General features: G+C 48.3%; 1 protein-coding gene across 1 annotated transcript in view; it reads right to left on the bottom strand.

Moving 5' to 3' along the window:
- Window positions 1-233: 233 nt before the first annotated feature.
- Window positions 234-18,821, bottom strand: part of slc7a10a (solute carrier family 7 member 10a) — a 164,721-nt gene continuing 146,133 nt past the window's right edge. Inside the window, exons 8-11 of the mRNA XM_041191715.1 lie at window positions 16,371-16,467; window positions 3,155-3,304; window positions 1,564-1,741; window positions 234-352 (exon numbers count right to left, since the gene is read on the bottom strand). Of these exons, the coding sequence (XP_041047649.1) occupies window positions 234-352; window positions 1,564-1,741; window positions 3,155-3,304; window positions 16,371-16,467 (544 nt within the window). The remainder of the gene's footprint in view (window positions 353-1,563; window positions 1,742-3,154; window positions 3,305-16,370; window positions 16,468-18,821) is intronic.

Here is an 18,821-nt window from a genome sequence, read left to right as displayed (position 1 = left end):
AGGCTTGGAGGCTCCAGCTTCCTTCTGGTGGTTAGAGGGACTTTCCCCATAGGCTCTACTGAATTCTTACTGGATTGATCCCTAAACAGAAAACATCAGAATTTCTCCCTCTCCAGTAATTTTTTTTTCCTTCTTGTCTTTTGGCAAAACATTTCCTACTGTCCTTGTTGTTGGTCACAGTTTGGTGAGAGCTGGTTGGTTGTGCTCTGGGATGCATCCAGGTTGAGGGTCAGCTATGCATCCCGGTACTTTTTGTTTTGATTGAAGGTGAGAGGCTGCCCATTCTCTTCTGGAATCTCCTCTTGTGGAAAAATGACGAAACAAAACTTCTGCCCGGAAAATGTCATTGATTCTGAAAAATGAGAACACACCCAACTGGTTCAGAATGTGATAAGTAGCATTTCTGTACTCTCCAGCCAAGGGAAACAGCCGCTCAAAATCTACTCTGTTAAACTCGTAAGAATTTTACCTATTTCGATGAGATCACCTCCCCTCTTCTAAACTCAACCTCTCCTCACATGACAACCCCCTCATCTCAGGAACCAGTCTCATGAACCTCTGTTGCACCCCCTCTAAGACAAGTATATCCTTTCTTAGGTATGGGGACCAAAGCTGTACATAATACTCCAGGTGTGGTGCAAGCAAAACCCTGTGTACTTACAGCCAGACTTTTTTACTCTTGCACTTCTAACCCCTTGCAAGATTTGGGGTCAGTGATGAACCCAGGAAAAATTGAAGGGCAGAAAGTTCTCATCAGCAATGTCTTCTATTGTGCTGAGTTGGGCAATGGTCTCTATAGAATTCTCCCCCTGTTTTCCCCTTTCTATTATTTTTCCACCTTTGGGGTGATTTGATCGAGGTCTTTTAGATGGTTAAAGGATTGAGTGGGGTGGATAGAGAGAATCTATCCCCTCTGGTGGGGAAGCCCAGAACAAGCAGGTCGAATCTTAAAATGAGAGCCAGACATCCAGGAAGCACTTCTTCACACAAAGGAACACAACAAACAATAAGAGGCCATTCAGCCCTTCAAGCTTGTTCCATCATTCAGTTAGATCATAGCTGATTTGCATTTCAACTCTATTTGACCAGCCTTTGCTCCATATCCCTGAATACCCTTATCCATCTAAAATCTATTGATCTCAGTCTTGAAACAATTGACTTCATCTCACCCTATCAGCGTACCCTATTCCTTTTCCTCTCATGTTTATCCAGCTACCCCCCCCCACCCCTTACATACCTACACTATTCACCTCAACCAGTGAGGGTGTTTGAGGGTAGGGGGATGGGAGGGTGAGGGCATCTGGGGGATGGGCTTCACTCCATGGCATTTTGCAGCCTTGAGATGTCATATATTGTTCAGTGTTGTTGCACTGATGGCCTAATGGTGGATGCTTTGTTCCAATGTGTGCAACATTTCTCTGATAAATCTCACTTCCCAATTGCTTTGAATTCTTTCTGATGTTGATAACTTAAACTACGGTATCTCCCACTCCCACCCAATTTTACCTCCATCTACAAATTTAGTAAGGTTACAGTAGGAGGCATTTCTTGCTCCAGTCTCACCAATCACATCATTGAAATACTTTGGCTTCTTGCTCCATTGGATTCCCAGCAGATAGACAGGAACACCAGTCAGTATAATGACCAGGGCAGTGCCACACACCACCGGCTCCGAATAGAAGCTGAACACCAGCAGGAAGGCCCAAAACAGCAGGTAAACAACCGGGAACAGGAGATTTACCTGGAGGGAAAGGAGCTGAGATTGAAATCAGGGTCATTAGAGCTTGGCACTCAGACTGATAGAGGTCTGTAGAGTTGATCGATAACTTGTATTTATATAAGTAGTAAAACATCCCAAGGTAGTTCACATTTGATACCAAGCCATTTCAGGAGATAATAGAGCGGGACTTGGTCAAAGAGGTACGTTTAAGGAATTGTTTAAAGGGGGAAGAGAGGTGCAGAGATCTAGGGAGTGAATTCAAGAGCTCAGGGCCCAGGCAGCTGAAGACACAGCTGCTAATTATGGGGAGAAGGAAATTTGGGATGTTCAAGAGGCTCGAATTGGATACCTCAAAGCTTTGGTGGGGCTGGAGGAGGTTACAGAGACGGGGAGGACCTAATCCATGGAGGGATTTGAAAATAAGGATGTGAAATTTAAAATGGAGATGTTGCTGGACTGGGAGCCAATGTAGTTCCGTGAACATAGGGATGGTAGGTGAACGGGACTCAGTGCGAGTACGATTACTGGGCAAAGCCAAAGTTTATGGAATTAGTTTGGGGATTGATACACAGCTATGGGGAGAGTGGGGGAATGGGAATAGGCTTGCGATTGATACAGGGTTATGGGGAAAGGGAGGGGCAGTGGGCTTAGGTTGGGATTGATACAGGGCTTTGTGCACCGAATGGGACAGTAGATTAGTTCTGCAGTTGATAAATGGTTATGCAGAGAGAGCGGGACAGTGCGATTAATTTGAGATTGTGGTAGCACAGAGACAAAAGAAAGGCTTCCATTGATACAGTGCTTTTCACAACCATTGCACACAGCAAACCTGACAAACAGCAATGTGAGAAAGACCAGAGCGTCTGATTTTTTGATGTTGATGCATAAATATTGGGGATAACTCAATAACCCAGTTATAAATAACTGGGGATAACTCCCTTGATGATCTTTGAAATAGCATCACGGGCTATTTTACATCCATCTAACAGGCAGATGGGACCTCAGTTTTTGGCTATCTGAAAAACGGCACCTCTGACAGTGCAGCTCTCCCTCAAGCCTGCACTGGAATGTCAGCCTTTGTCTTTTGGCCCAAGCCCTGGAGTGGGATCCAGCACCAGGAGCAGACTGGCATCCTGTTATGGGTTTCAGTGGCCAGCCTGGGCTGAATGGCCTCAGTTGTTCTCTAAATGTCTGTTTCCATGGAGGACTGGCAGGGGGAGGGAGGTGATGGGAATGTATAAATTTGCAATTTGGGGCCTTGGAAAAGAATAAAGAGCAGGCAGTGAGAGGACTTTAATTCAAACACAGTGAGATACATCAGGAGAGAGGGTGTGTGTAGGTTAGATATCTAGGAAAAAACAAAACTTAATATAATGCTGAGAAGTGAAAGGTAAGCTGAGAGGGGATGAGAAGGTGGTGAGATTCCAGACCTACCTTAATTGGTCTAGAAATATTAGGCTTCTTCCAACGGAGGACGAGGAGTGCAGTTACAGTAACTCCGTAACACAAATAGTTAATGAACACCACGTAATTAATCAATGTGTAAATATCCGCGATAATCAGCATCAACAAGGAAGTGACACACTAGAGGAGGAAAAGGACAAATATGACAGTAAGAGTAAGAGGTACACCCCTCACTGTACACCCCACACCCCTCGCTGTACACCCCTCACTGTACACCCCACACCCCTCGCTGTACACCCCACACCCCTCGCTGTACACCCCACACCCCTCGCTGTACACCCCACACCACTCGCTGTACACCCCACACCCCTCGCTGTACACCCCACACCCCACGCTGTACACCCCACACCCCTCGCTATACACCCCACACACCATGCTGTACACCCCACACCCCTCGCTGTACACCACACACCCCTTGCTGTACACCCCACACCCCTCGCTGTACACCACACACCCCTCGCTGTACACCCCACACCCCTCGCTGTACACCCCACACCCCTCGCTGTACACCCCACACCCCTCGCTGTACACCACACACCCCTCGCTGTACCCCACACACCCCTCGCTGTACACCCCACACCCCTCGCCGTACACCCCTCCCACCTCGCTGTACACCCCACACCCCTCACTGTACACCCCTCACTGTACACCCCACACCCCTCGCTGTACACCCCTCACCCCTCGCTGTACACCCCTCGCTGTACACCCCTTGCTGTACACCCCTCACCCCTCGCTGTACACCCCACACCCCTTGCTGTACACCCCTCACCCCTCGCTGTACACCCCACACCCCTCGCTGTACACCCCTCACCCCTTGCTGTACACCCCTCACGGTTTCCCCCACACCCTTCGCTGTACACCCCACACCCCTCGCTGTACCCCCCCACGCCCCTCGCTTTACACCCCTCACCCCTCGCTGTACACCCCTTGCTGTACACCCCTCGCTGTACACCCCTCACCCCTCGCTGTACACCCCTCGCTGTACATCCCTCGCTGTACACCCCTCACCCCTCGCTGTACACCCCTCGCTGTACACCCCTCGCTGTACATCCCTCGCTGTACACCCCTCACCCCTCGCTGTACACCCCTCGCTGTACATCCCTCGCTGTACACCCCTCGTGGTACCCCCCACACCCCTCGCTGTACACCCCTCACACCTCGCTGTACACTCCTCACCCCTCGCCCCTCGCTGTACACCCCTCGCTGTATACCCCACACCCCTCGCTGTACATCCCTCGCTGTACACCCCACACCCCTCGCTGTACACCCCTCGCTGTATATCCCACACCCCTCGCTGTACATCCCTTGCTGTACACCCCACACCCCTCGCTGTACACTCCTCACCCCTCACCCTTCGCTGTACACCCTTCGCTGTACAGCCCACACCCCTCGCTGTACACCCCACACCCCTCGCTGTACACCCCACACCCCTCGCTGTATACCCCACACCCCTCGCTGTACATCCCTCGCTGTACACCCCACACCCCTCGCTGTACACTCCTCACCCCTCACCCTTCGCTGTACACCTCTCGCTGTACACCCCACACCCCTCGCTGTACAATCCTCACTCCTTGCTGTACACCCCACACCCCTCACCGTACACTCAGCTCCCTCAGCACTGACCCTCCCTCCCTCTGACAGTGCGGAGCTCCCTCAGCACCAACCCTCCCTCCCTCTGACAGTGCGGCGCTCAGCACTGACCCTCCCTCCGACAGTGCGGTGCTCCCTCAACACTGACCCTCCCTCCCTCTGACAGTGTGGCACACCCTCAGCACCAACCCTCCCTCCCTTCCTCAGTACTGACCCTCCAAAATTGGCTCTTGCTTTCTTCCTTTGGTTCCGACTTTCGAACATTGTGAATTTAATATCCTAGTTAAACAGGGAGCTGCCTGAAGTGGCAGTTATCTGTCAATCATCTGAAAGTAGCTGCACCCAATAGGTGATAATCACTGTGGCAGGAAGCTGAGCTAGCTAGTGAGTGATACAAACATCTGAATTAGGAGCAGGAGTAGGCCATTCGGCCCCTCGAGCCTGCTCCGCCATTCAACAAGATCATGGCTGATCTGATAGTAACCTCAACCCCACATTCCCACCCACCCCCGATATCGTTTCACCCCCTTGCTTATCAAGAATCTATCAAAGACTCACTTCCTCCACCTTTTGAGCAAGGGAATTCCAAAGACTCACGACCCTCTGAGGTCAAACTCCTGGAACTCCTTCCCTAACAGCACTGTGGATGTACCTACACCAGGCACTGCAGTGGTTCAAGAAGGCAGCTCACCACCACCTTCTCAAGAGTAATTAGGGATGGGCAATAATTGCTGGCACAGCCAGCGATACCAACATCCGATGAATAATTGAAAAAACAATGAGTGACCCCTTATTTTTAAATAGTGACCCCTAGATTCGTCCACAAGAGGAAACATCCCACATCCACCCTGTCAAACCCCCTCAGGATCTTCTATGTTTCAATCAAGTCGCCTCTTCTAAACTCCAGCGGATACAGACCTAGTCTGTCCAACCTTTCCTCATAAGACAACCCGCCCATTCCAGATATTAGTCTGCTAAACCCTCTCTGAATTGATGCCAACTCAGTTACATCCTTCCTTAAATAAGGAGACCAACACTGCACACAGGTTCCAGATGTGGTCTCACCAATACCCTGTATAACTGAAGCATAACCTCCCTACTTTTGTATTCGATTCCCCTCACAATAGATGATAACATTCTATTAGCTTTCCTCATTACCTGCTGTACCTGCAGACAAACTATTTGTGATTCATGCATCAGGACAGCCAGATCCCTCTATATCTGAGCTCTGCAATCTCTCACCAATTAGATGATATGACTCTTCCTGCCAAAATGGACAATTTCATATCTTCCCACATTATACTCCATTTGCCAGATCTTTACACACTCACTTAACCTATCTATATCCCTTATGTCCTCTTTACAACTTACTTTCCTACCTATCTTTGTGTTGTCATCCAGGTCATTTATATAAATTGTAAAAAGTTGAGGCCCCAGCACTGATCCCTGTGGCACAATCTTTTACCCTTGCCAATCATCAGAGGCTCTATATATAAGCAGGGGGGTTTTAAACCTGCTTGCAGAAAGGGGTGCATGGACATGAGACTACACTAAGTGAGATGTCAATTGATTGAGGAGTTGGAAATTTGGTTCACTTGGGAATTCAGTGCATGGGGCAAAGAGCTGCTCCGTTGTATCCCTTTTATTTTATCAGTTTCCAATAGTTGATGAGTTTTCCTTTCTTTGTCTCTAAGCTAGGAAACTTCTATGATATTACTTTAGCTGTATAAATTATTAACTTGTGCTACCCACAAGAAGAAATAGGAGCAGGAGTAGACCGTTTGGCCCTTTGAGCCTGCTCTGCCATTCTGTATGATGATGGCTGATCTTGGGCTTCAACTCCACTTTACCCCTCATATCCCTTGATTTCCTGAGAGACCAAAACTCTATCCATCCTGGCCTTAAATATATTCAACGATGGAGCATCCACAACCCTCTGAGGTAGAGAATTCCAAAGATTCACAACCGTCTGAGTGAAGTAATTTCTCCTCATCTCAGTCCCAAATGATCAGCCCCTTACCCTGTGACTGTTACCCTGTGTTTTAGATTCCCTGACCAGTGGAAGCAACCTCTGTGTCCGCCCTATCAAAACAATGCTAATAGAATGTTATTGTTTATTGTGAAGGAAATTGAATACAAAAGTAGGGAGGTTATGCTTCAGTTATACAGGGCATTGGTGAGACCACATCTGGAGCACTGTGTACAGTATTGGTCTCCTTAATTAAGGAAGGATGTAAATTCATTGGAAGCAGTTCAGAGAAGGTTTACTAGATTAATACCTGGAATGGGCGGGTTGTTTTATGAGGACAGACTAGGCTTGTATACACTGGAGTTTGGAAAGGTAAGAGGCGACTTGATTGAAACATATAAGATCCTGATGGGAATTGACAGGGTGGATATGGAGAGGATGTTTCCTCTTGTGGGAGAATCTAGAACTCAGGGTCACTGTTTAAAAATAAGGGGTCGCTCATTTAAAACAGAGATGAGGCGAAATTTTTTCTCTGAGGTTTGTGATCTTTGGAACTCTCTTCCTGAAATGATGGTGGAAGCAGAGTCTTTGAATATCTTTTAAGGCCGAGGTGGACAAATTCTTGGTAAGTAAGGGGGTCATAGGTTATCGGGGGTAGGTGGGATGCTGATTTTAGATTACTAATAATTTAGGTTATTAATTGGCGGGGCAGGTTCGTGGGGCTGAATGACAGTAAGAGCTTCTTTAAATATATAAAAAGGAAGAGAGAGGCCAAAGTGAACATAGGCCCCTTAGAGAATGAGGCTAGGGAAATAATAATGGGGAACCAGGAAATGGCAGAGGAGCTGAATAAATACTTGGCTTCAGTCTTCACAGTAGAAGACACGAATAGCATTCCAAAAATACTAAATAATCAAGGGGCAAAAGGTGGGGGGAGGAAATAAATACAATAACTATCACTGGAAAAAATGTATTCGGGAGACTAATGAGGCTAAAGGTCGATAAGTCCCCTGGACCTGATGGGTTACATCCTAGGATGTTAAAAGAAGTAGCTACAGAGATAGTGGATGCGCTGGTAGTAATCTTCCAAGAATCCTTAGATTCTGGAAAAGTCCCAGAGGATTAGAAAACTGCCAATGTAACACACATATTCAAAAAGGGAGGGAGGCAACAAACAGGTAACTCTAGGCCAGTTAGCTTAACATCTGTCATTGGGAAAATGTTAGAGTCTATTATAAAGGATGTAAGAGCAGAGCATTTAGAAATGCATAATCTAATCAAGCAGAGTCAGCATGGCTTCAGGAAGGGGATATCATGCCTGACAAATTTATTAGAATTCTTTGAGAAGGTAACAAGCAGATAAAAGGGAACCAGTAGATGTAATATATTTGAATTTCCAAAAGATGTTTAATAAGGTACCACTCATAAGGCTACTTAATAAGATAAGAGCCCATGGTGTTGGTGATAGTATATTAGCATGGATAGAGGATTGGCTAACTAATACAGAGTTGGTATTAGGGGGCCATTTTCAGGATGACAACCTGTAACTAGTGGAGTACCACAGGGATCAGGGACCACAATTATTTACAAAATATATTAATGACTTGGATGAGGGAAGTGAATGTGCTATTGCCAAGTTTGCGGATGACACAAAAATAGGTGGGAAGGCAAGTGGTGAGGAATGGGGCAAAGAATCTGCACAGGTTAAGTGAGTGGGCAAAAACTAGGCAGATGGAATATAAAGTGGGAAGATGTGAGGTTATGCACTTTGGTAGGTAGAATAGAGGAGCTGAATATTATTTACATGGAGAAAGACTGCAGAAAGCTGCAGCACAGAGGGATTTGGGAATCCTCGTTCATGAATCCCAAAAAGCTAACATACAAGTTCAGCAGGTGATAGGGAAGGCAAATGGAATGTGGGCCTTTATTTCAAAGGGAATGAAGTATAAAAATAGGGAAGTCTTGCCAAAGTATACAAGGCATTTGTTAGACCACACCTAGAATACCGTGAACAGTTTTGGTCCCCTTATTTAAGGAAAGATACACTGGCATTGGAGGCAGTCCAGAGAAGGTTCACTAGGTTGATCCCGGGTATGGAGGGATTTTCTTATGAGGAGAGGTTGAGTAGGTTGAGCCTGTACTCATTGGGGTTTAGAAGAATGAGAGCCGACCTTATTGAAACATATAAGGTTCTTAGGGGGCTTGACAGGGTAGATGCTGAGAGGTTGTTTCCCCTTGTGGGAGAGTCTAGAACCAGACAGTAAAATCTCAGAGTAAGGGGTCACCCACTTAAGACAGAGATGAGGAGGAATTTCTTCTCTCAGAAAGTAGTGAATCTGTGGAATTCTTTACCGCAGTGGGCTGTAGAGGCTGGGTCATTAAGTATATTCAAAGCTCATATAGACAGATTTTTAATCAGTAAGGGAATCAAAGGTTATGGGGAAAAGGCAGGAAAGTGGAGTTGAGGATTATCAGATCAGCCATGATCTCACTGAATGGTGGAGCAGACTCGATGGGCCCAATGGCCTATTTCTGCTCCTGTATCTCATGATCGTATGGCCAACTCCTGCTCCTTGTTTATTTGTTTGTTTGTTTGTACAATTTCAGCAAAACTTCTTTATTCCTGTCCTCCAATCCCCTTACAATAAAGGTCAATGTGCCATTGACCTTCCTAATTGCGGTACCTGCATGCTAACTTTCTGCGTTCATTGTATGAGCACATCCAAGTCTTTTCGAATATCAACACTTAGAGGTTTCACACCTTTATAAAAAACTGCTTTTCTATTCTTATGATCAAAGAACCCACAGAGAGAGGGAGAGAGATTGCTACCCACTGAGTCACAGAGAGAGTGCTACCCACAGCTAAAGAGAGAGAGCGAGAGAGAGATTGTTACCCACTGAGCTACAGAGAGAGAGTGTTACCCACTGAGCTACAGAGAGAGAGTGTTACCCACTGAGCTACAGAGAGAGAGAGTGTTAGCCACTGAGCTACAGAGAGAGAGAGAGTGTTACCCACTGAGCTACAGAGAGAGAGAGTGTTACCCACTGAGCTACAGAGAGAGAGAGTGTTACCCACTGAGCCACAGAGAGAGAGAGAGAGAGAGTGTTACCCACTGAGCTACAGAGAGAGAGAGAGTGTGTTACCCACTGAGCTACAGAGAGAGAGAGAGTTTTACCCACTGAGCTACAGAGAGAGAGAGTGTTACCCACTGAGCTACAGAGAGAGAGAGAGTGTTACCCACTGAGCTACAGAGAGAGAGAGAGTGTTACCCACTGAGCTACAGAGAGAGAGAGTGCTACCCACTGAGCTACAGAGAGAGAGTGTTACCCACTGAGCTACAGAGAGAGAGAGAGAGTGTTACCCACTGAGTTACAGAGAGAGAGAGTGTTACCCACTGATTCATAGAGAGAGAGAGAGAGTGTTACCCACTGAGCTACAGAGAGAGAGAGAGAGAGAGTGTTACCCACTGAGCTACAGAGAGAGAGAGAGAGTGTTACCCACTGAGCTACAGAGAGAGAGAGAGAGAGTGTTACCCACTGAGCTACGGAGAGATAGTGTTACCCACTGAGCTACAGAGAGAGAGAGAGATAGTGTTACCCACTGAGCTACAGAGAGAGAGACAGAGAGAGTGTTACCCACTGAGCTGCAGAGAGAGAGAGTGTTACCCACTGAGCTACAGAGAGAGAGAGAGAGAGTGTTACCCACTGAGCTACAGAGAGAGAGACAGAGTGTTACCCACTGAGCTACAGAGAGAGAGAGAGTGTTACCCACTGAGCTACAGAGAGAGAGAGTGTTACCCACTGAGCTACACAGAGAGAGAGTGTTACCCACTGAGCTACAGAGAGAGAGTGTTACCCACAGAGCTACAGAGAGAGAGAGTGTTAACCACTGAGCTACAGAGAGAGAGAGAGTGTTAGCCACTGAGCTACAGAGAGAGAGAGAGAGTGTTACCCACTGAGCTACAGAGAGAGAGAGAGAGTGTTACCCACTGAGCTACAGAGAGAGAGAGAGTGTTACACACTGAGCTACAGAGAGAGAGAGAGAGTGTTACCCACTGAGCTACAGAGAGAGAGAGAGTGTTACCCACTGTGCTACAGAGAGAGAGAGAGATAGTGTTACCCACTGAGATACAGAGAGAGAGAGAGAGTGTTACCCACTGAGCTACGGAGAGGTAGTGTTACCCACTGAGCTACAGAGAGAGAGAGAGATAGTGTTACCCACTGAGCTACAGAGAGAGAGAGAGAGAGAGAGTGTTACCCACTGACCTACAGAGAGAGAGTGTTACCCACTGAGCTACAGAGAGAGAGAGAGAGTGTTACCCACTGAGCTACAGAGAGAGAGAGAGAGAGAGTGTTACCCACTGAGCTACAGTGGGAGAGAGAGAGTGTTACCCACTGAGCTACAGAGAGAGAGAGAGTGTTACCCACTGAGCTACAGAGGGAGAGAGAAAGTGTTACCCACTGAGCTACAGAGAGAGAGAGTGTTACCCACTGAGCTACAGAGAGAGAGAGAGAGTGTTACCCACTGAGCTACAGAGAGAGAGAGAGAGAGTGTTACCCACTGAGCTACAGAGAGAGAGAGAGAGTGTTACCCACTGAGCTACAGAGAGAGAGAGAGAGTGTTACCCACTGAGCTACAGAGAGAGAGAGAGAGAGTGTTACCCACTGAGCTACAGAGAGAGAGAGAGAGTGTTACCCACTGAGCTACAGAGAGAGAGAGAGAGTGTTACCCACTGAGCTACAGAGAGAGAGAGAGTGTTACCCACTGAGCTACAGAGAGAGAGAGTGTTACCCACTGAGCTACAGAGAGAGAGAGAGTGTTACCCACTGAGCTACAGAGAGAGAGAGAGAGTGTTAACCACTGAGCTACAGAGAGTGTTACCCACAGAGAGAGAGAGAGAGTGTTACCCACTGAGCTACAGAGAGAGAGTGTTACCCACAGAGAGAGAGAGAGAGTGTTACCCACTGAGCTACAGAGAGAGAGTGTGTTACCCACTGAGCTACAGGAGAGAGCGAGAGAGAGTGTTACCCACTGAGTCACAGAGAGAGACAGAGAGTGTTACCCACTGAGCTGCAGAGAGAGAGAGTGTTACCCACTGAGTCACAGAGAGAGAGTGTTGCCCACTGAGCTACAGAGAGAGAGTGTTGCCCACTGAGCTACAGAGAGAGAGAGAGTGTTACCCACTGAGTCACAGAGAGAGACAGAGAGTGTTACCCACTGAGTCACAGAGAGAGAGAGAGTGTTACCCACTGAGCTACAGAGGGAGAGTGTTACCCACTGAGCTACAGAGAGGGAGAGAGAGAGTGTTACCCACTGAGCTACAGAGAGAGAGAGAGAGAGTGTTACCCACTGAGCTACAGGGAGAGAGAGAGAGTGTTACCCACTGAGTCACAGAGAGAGAGAGAGTGTTACCCACTGAGCTACACAGAGAGAGTGTTACCCACAGAGAGAGAGAGTGTTACCCACTGAGCTACAGAGAGAATGTTACCCACTGAGCTACGAGAGAGAAAGAGTGTTACCCACTGAGCTACAGAGAGAGAGAGTGTTACCCACTGAGCTACACAGAGAGAGAGTGTTACCCACTGAGCTACAGAGAGTGTTACCCACTGAGTCACAGAGAGAGAGACAGAGTGTTACCCACTGAGCTACAGAGAGAGAGTGTTACCCACTGAGCTACAGAGAGAGAGAGAGAGTGTTACCCACTGAGCTACAGAGAGAGAGAGAGTGTTACCCACTGAGCTACACAGAGAGAGAGTGTTACCCACTGAGCTACAGAGAGAGAGTGTTACCCACTGAGCTACAGAGAGAGAGAGTGTTAACCACAGAGCTACAGAGAGAGAGAGAGAGTGTTACCCACTGAGCTACAGAGAGAGAGAGTGTTAACCACTGAGCTACAGAGAGAGAGAGAGAGTGTTACCCACTGAGCTACAGAGAGAGAGAGAGTGTTACCCACTGAGCTACAGAGAGAAAGTGTTACACACTGAGCTACAGAGAGAGAGAGAGAGTGTTACCCACTGTGCTACAGAGAGAGAGAGATAGTGTTAACCACTGAGATACAGAGAGAGAGAGAGAGTGTTACCCACTGAGCTACGGAGAGATAGTGTTACCCACTGAGCTACAGAGAGAGAGAGAGATAGTGTTACCCACTGAGCTACAGAGAGAGAGAGAGAGTGTTACCCACTGACCTACAGAGAGAGAGTGTTACCCACTGAGCTACAGAGAGAAAGAGAGTGTTACCCACTGAGCTACAGAGAGAGAGAGAGAGTGTTACCCACTGAGCTACAGAGGGAGAGAGAGAGTGTTACCCACTGAGCTACAGAGAGAGAGAGAGAGAGAGTGTTACCCACTGAGCTACAGAGAGAGAGAGAGAGAGTGTTACCCACTGAGCCATAGAGAGAGAGAGAGAGTGTTACCCACTGAGCTACAGAGAGAGAGAGAGAGTGTTACCCACTGAGCTACAGAGAGAGAGAGAGAGAGTGTTACCCACTGAGCCATAGAGAGAGAGAGAGAGTGTTACCCACTGAGCTACAGAGAGAGAGTGTTACCCACTGAGCTACAGAGAGAGAGAGAGAGTGTTACCCACTGAGCTACAGAGAGAGAGAGAGAGAGTGTTACCCACTGAGCTACAGAGAGAGAGAGAGAGTGTTACACACTGAGCTACAGAGAGAGAGTGTTACCCACTGAGCCACAGAGAGAGAGAGAGTGAGAGAGTGTTACCCACTGAGCTACAGAGAGAGAGAGAGAGTGTTACCCACTGAGCTACAGAGAGCGAGAGAGTGTTACCCACTGAGCTACAGAGAGAGAGAGAGAGAGTGTTACCCACTGAGCTACAGAGAGAGAGAGAGAGAGAGAGTGTTACCCACTGAGCTACAGAGAGAGAGAGAGTGTTACCCACTGAGCTACAGAGAGTGTTACCCACTGAGCTACAGAGAGAGAGAGAGAGTGTTACCCACTGAGCTACAGAGAGAGAGTGTTACCCACTGAGCTACAGAGAGAGAGATTGTTACCCACTGAACTACAGAGAGAGAGTGTTACCCACTGAGCTACAGAGAGAGAGAGTGTTACCCACTGAGCTGCAGAGAGAGAGTTACCCACTGAGCTACAGAGAGAGAGATAGTGTTACCCACTGAGTCACAGAGAGAGAGAGAGTGTTACCCACTGAGCTACAGAGAGAGAGAGAGAGTGTTACCCACTGAGCTAGAGAGAGAGAGTGTTACCCACTGAGCTACAGAGAGAGAGAGAGTGTTACCCACTGAGCTACAGAGAGAGAGAGAGTGTTACGCACTGAGCTACAGAGAGACAGAGAGTGTGTTACACACTGAGCTACAGAGAGAGAGTGTTACCCACTGAGCTACAGAGAGAGAGTGTTACCCACTGAGCTACAGATAGAGAGAGAGAGTGTTACCCACTGAGCTACAGAGAGAGAGTGTGTTACACACTGAGCTACGGAGAGAGAGAGAGAGAGAGTGTTACCCACTGAGTCACAGAGAGAGAAAGAGAGTGTTACCCACTGAGCTACAGAGAGAGAGAGAGAGAGAGTGTTACCCACTGAGTCACAGAGAGAGAGAGTGTTACCCACTGAGCTACAGAGAGAGAGAGAGAGAGTGTTACCCACTGAGCTACAGAGAGAGAGAGAGAGTGTTACCCACTGAGCTACAGAGAGAGAGAGAGAGTGTTACCCACTGAGCTACAGAGAGAGAGAGAGTGTTACCCACTGAGCTACAGAGAGAGAGAGTGTTACCCACTGAGCTACAGAGAGAGAGTGTTACCCACTGAGCCACAGAGAGAGAGAGAGTGAGAGAGTGTTACCCACTGAGCTACAGAGAGAGAGAGAGAGTGTTACCCACTGAGCTACAGAGAGCGAGAGAGTGTTACCCACTGAGCTACAGAGAGAGAGAGAGAGTGTTACCCACTGAGCTACAGAGAGAGAGAGAGAGAGAGAGAGTGTTACCCACTGAGCTACAGAGAGAGAGAGAGAGTGTTACCCACTGAGCTACAGAGAGTGTTACCCACTGAGCTACAGAGAGAGAGAGAGAGTGTTACCCACTGAGCTACAGAGAGTGTTACCCACTGAGCTACAGAGAGAGAGATTGTTACCCACTGAGCTACAGAGAGAGAGTGTTACCCACTGAGCTACAGAGAGAGAGAGTGTTACCCACTGAGCTGCAGAGAGAGAGTTACCCACTGAGCTACAGAGAGAGAGATAGTGTTACCCACTGAGTCACAGAGAGAGAGAGAGTGTTACCCACTGAGCTACAGAGAGAGAGAGAGGGTGTTACCCACTGAGCTAGAGAGAGAGAGTGTTACCCACTGAGCTACAGAGAGAGAGAGAGTGTTACCCACTGAGCTACAGAGAGAGAGAGAGAGAGTGTTACGCACTGAGCTACAGAGAGACAGAGAGTGTGTTACACACTGAGCTACAGAGAGAGAGAGAGTGTTACCCACTGAGCTACAGAGAGAGAGTGTTACCCACTGAGCTACAGATAGAGAGAGAGAGTGTTACCCACTGAGCTACAGAGAGAGAGTGTGTTACACACTGAGCTACGGAGAGAGAGAGAGAGAGTGTTACCCACTGAGTCACAGAGAGAGAGAGAGAGTGTTACCCACTGAGCTACAGAGAGAGAGAGAGAGAGAGTGTTACCCACTGAGTCACAGAGAGAGAGAGTGTTACCCACTGAGCTACAGAGAGAGAGAGAGGGAGTGTTACCCACTGAGCTACAGAGAGAGAGAGTGTTACCCACTGAGCTACAGAGAGAGAGAGAGAGAGTGTTACCCACTGAGCTACAGAGAGAGGGAGAGTATTACCCACTGAGCTACAGAGAGATAGAGAGAGTGTTACCCACTGAGCTACATAGAGAGAGAGAGAGAGAGTGTTACCCACTGAGCTACAGAGAGAGAGAGAGAGAGTGTTACCCACTGAGCTACAGAGAGTGTTACCCACTGAGCTACAGAGAGAGAGAGAGTGTTACCCACTGAGCTACAGAGAGAGAGAGAGTGTTACCCACTGAGCTACAGAGAGAGAGAGAGAGTGTTACCCACTGAGCTACGGAGAGAGAGAGAGTGTTACCCACTGAGCTACAGAGAGAGAGTGTTACCCACTGAGCTACAGAGAGAGAGAGAGAGCGTTACCCACTGAGCTACAGAGAGAGAGAGAGAGAGTGTTACACACTGAGACTTCACAGAGAGAGAGAGTGTTACCCACTGAGCTACAGAGAGAGAGAGAGAGAGTGTGACCCACTGAGTCACAGAGAGAGAGAGTGTTACCCACTGAGCTACAGAGAGAGAGTGTTACCCACTGAGCTACAGAGAGAGAGAGAGAGAGAGTGTTACCCACTGAGTCACAGAGAGAGAGATTGTTACCCACTGAGTCACAGAGAGAGAGAGTGTTACCCACTGAGTCACAGAGAGAGAGAGTGTTACCCACTGAGTCACAGAGAGAGAGAGAGAGAGTGTTACCCACTGAGCTACAGAGAGAGAGAGAGAGAGAGTGTTACCCACTGAGTCACAGCTGACATTCAGTTTCTAAACAGTTAGAAATGCCACAGGTCATTCCTTCTGACAGTGAGAGGTTGGGAAGAGCTGGGAGATCAGGATTTAACTGTTGGTGAGCAGAACTACAATCTTACTGAGCATAGGAGTGCCGGGATGGGAGTACATCGTTTCATGTGGATCATCGCTAGCAGGCTAGGCAGGTGACCTTCACGAGCTCCTGCGTAACACAGTCTGAAAACAAAAGGCCGAGTGAAAGAACACAGCATCAGAGCTAGAAAAAAATAACAATACAGAGTATAACTCCCTCCACACTGTCCCAGCACGGGGTTTGATACAGAGTAAAACTCCCTCCACACTGTCCCAGCATGGGGTTAGATACAGAGTAAAGCTCCCTCTACACTGTCCCCATCAAACACTCCCAGGACAGGTACAGCACGGGGTTAGATACAGAGTAAAGCTCCCTCTACACTGTCCCCATCAAACACTCCCAGGACAGGTACAGCACGGGGTTAGATACAGAGTAAAGCTCCCTCTACACTGTCCCCATCAAACACTCCCAGGACAGGTACAGCACGGGGTTAGATACAGAGTAAAGCTCCCTCTACACTGTCCCCATCAAACACTCCCAGGACAGGTACAGCACAGGGTTAGATACAGAGTAAAGCTCCCTCTACGCTGTCCCCATCAAACACTCCCAGGACAGGTACAGCACGGGGTTAGATACAGAGTAAAGCTCCTTCTATACCGTCCCCATCAAACACTCCCAGGACAGTGTATCTTCCTCCAAATAAAAGGTGTGGCTATGGGTACCCGCATGGGCCCCAGCTATGCCTGTCTCTTTATGGGGTATGTGGAACATTACTTGTTCCAGTCCTACTCCGGCCCCCTTCCACAACTCTTTCTCCGGTACATCGATGATTGCTTTGGTGCTGCTTCATGCTCTCGTCGGGACTTGGAAAAATTTGTTAATTTTGCTTCCAATCTCCACCCCTCCATCATTTTCACGTGGTCCATCTCTGACACTTCCCTTCCCTTCCTTGACCTCTCTGTCTCAATCTCTGGTGATAGACTGTCCACCAATATCCATTACAAGCCTACCGACTCCCACAGCTACCTTGACTACAGCTCCTCACACCCCACTTCCTGTAAGGACTCCATCCCATTCTCTCAGTTCCTTCGCCTCCGTCGCATCTGTTCCGCTGATGCTACCTTCAAAAACAGTTCCTCTGACCTGTCCTCCTTCTCCCTTAACCGAGGGTTTCCACCCACGGACGCTGACAGGGCCCTCAATCGTGTCCGGCCCATGTCCCACGCATCCACCCTCACGCCTTCTCCTCCCTCCCAGAAACATGATAGGGTCCCCCTTGTCCTCACTTATCACCCCACCAGCCTCCGCATTCAAAGGATCATCCTCCGCCATTTCCGCCAACTCCAGCATGATGCCACCGCCAAACACATCTTCCCTTCACCCCCCCCCACCCCCGTCGGCATTCCGTAGGGATTGTTCCTTCCGGAACACCCTGGTCCACTCCTCCATCACCCCCTACTCCTCAACCCCTACCTATAGCACGTCCCCATGCCCACGCAAAAGATGTAACACCTGCCCCTTCACTTCCTCTCTCCTCACCGTCCAAGGGCCCAAACACTCCTTTCAAGTGAAGCAGCATTTCACTTGCATTTCCCCCAACTTATTCTACTGTATTCGTTGCTCCCAATGCGGTCTCCTCTACATTGGAGAGACCAAACGTAAACTTGGCGACCGCTTTGCAGAACACCTGCGGTCTGTCCACAAGAATGACCCAAACCTCCCTGTCGCTTGCCATTTTAACACTCCACCCTGCTCTCTTGCCCACATGTCTGTCCTTGGCTTGCTGCATTGTTCCAGTGAAGCCCAACGCAACTGGAGGAACAGCACCTCATCTTCCGACTAGGCACTTTACAGCCTTCCGGGCTGAATATTGAATTCAACAACTTTAGATCTTGAACTCCCTCCTCCATCCCCACCCCCTTTCTGTTTCTTCCCCCTTCCTTTTGTTCTTTCCAATAATTTATATAGATTTTTCTTTTCCCACCTATTTCCATTATTTTCAAATCTTTTATGCCCCACTAGTCTTTCCACCCCACCCCCACTAGAGCTGTACCTTGAGTGCCCTACCATCCATTCTTAATTAGCACATTCGTTTAGATAATATCACCAACTTCAACACCTCTGTGTTCTTTTGTTCTTTTGTCTGTGACATCTTTTGATGATCTGCTCTTATCACTGCTTGCTTGTCCCTACAACCACACCCCCCCTCCACTTCTCCTCCACCCCCCCACCTTAAACCAGCTTATATTTCACCCCTCTCCCTGGATTCACCTAGTTCTGTTGAAGGGTCATGCGGACTCGAAACGTCAACTCTTTTCTTCTCCGCCGATGCTGCCAGACCTGCTGAGTTTTTCCAGGTAATTCTGTTTTTGTTTTGGATTTCCAGCATCCGCAGTTTTTTGTTTTTAACTCCCAGGACAGGTACAGCACAGGGTTAGATACAGAGTAAAGTTCCCTCTACACTGTACCGATCAAACACTCCCAGGGCAGGTACAGC

The sequence above is a fragment of the Carcharodon carcharias genome, chromosome 7 (genome assembly GCF_017639515.1).
Source record: "Carcharodon carcharias isolate sCarCar2 chromosome 7, sCarCar2.pri, whole genome shotgun sequence".
NCBI classification, from domain to species: domain Eukaryota; kingdom Metazoa; phylum Chordata; class Chondrichthyes; order Lamniformes; family Lamnidae; genus Carcharodon; species Carcharodon carcharias.
This window is presented reverse-complemented; position numbering and strand designations above follow the sequence as displayed.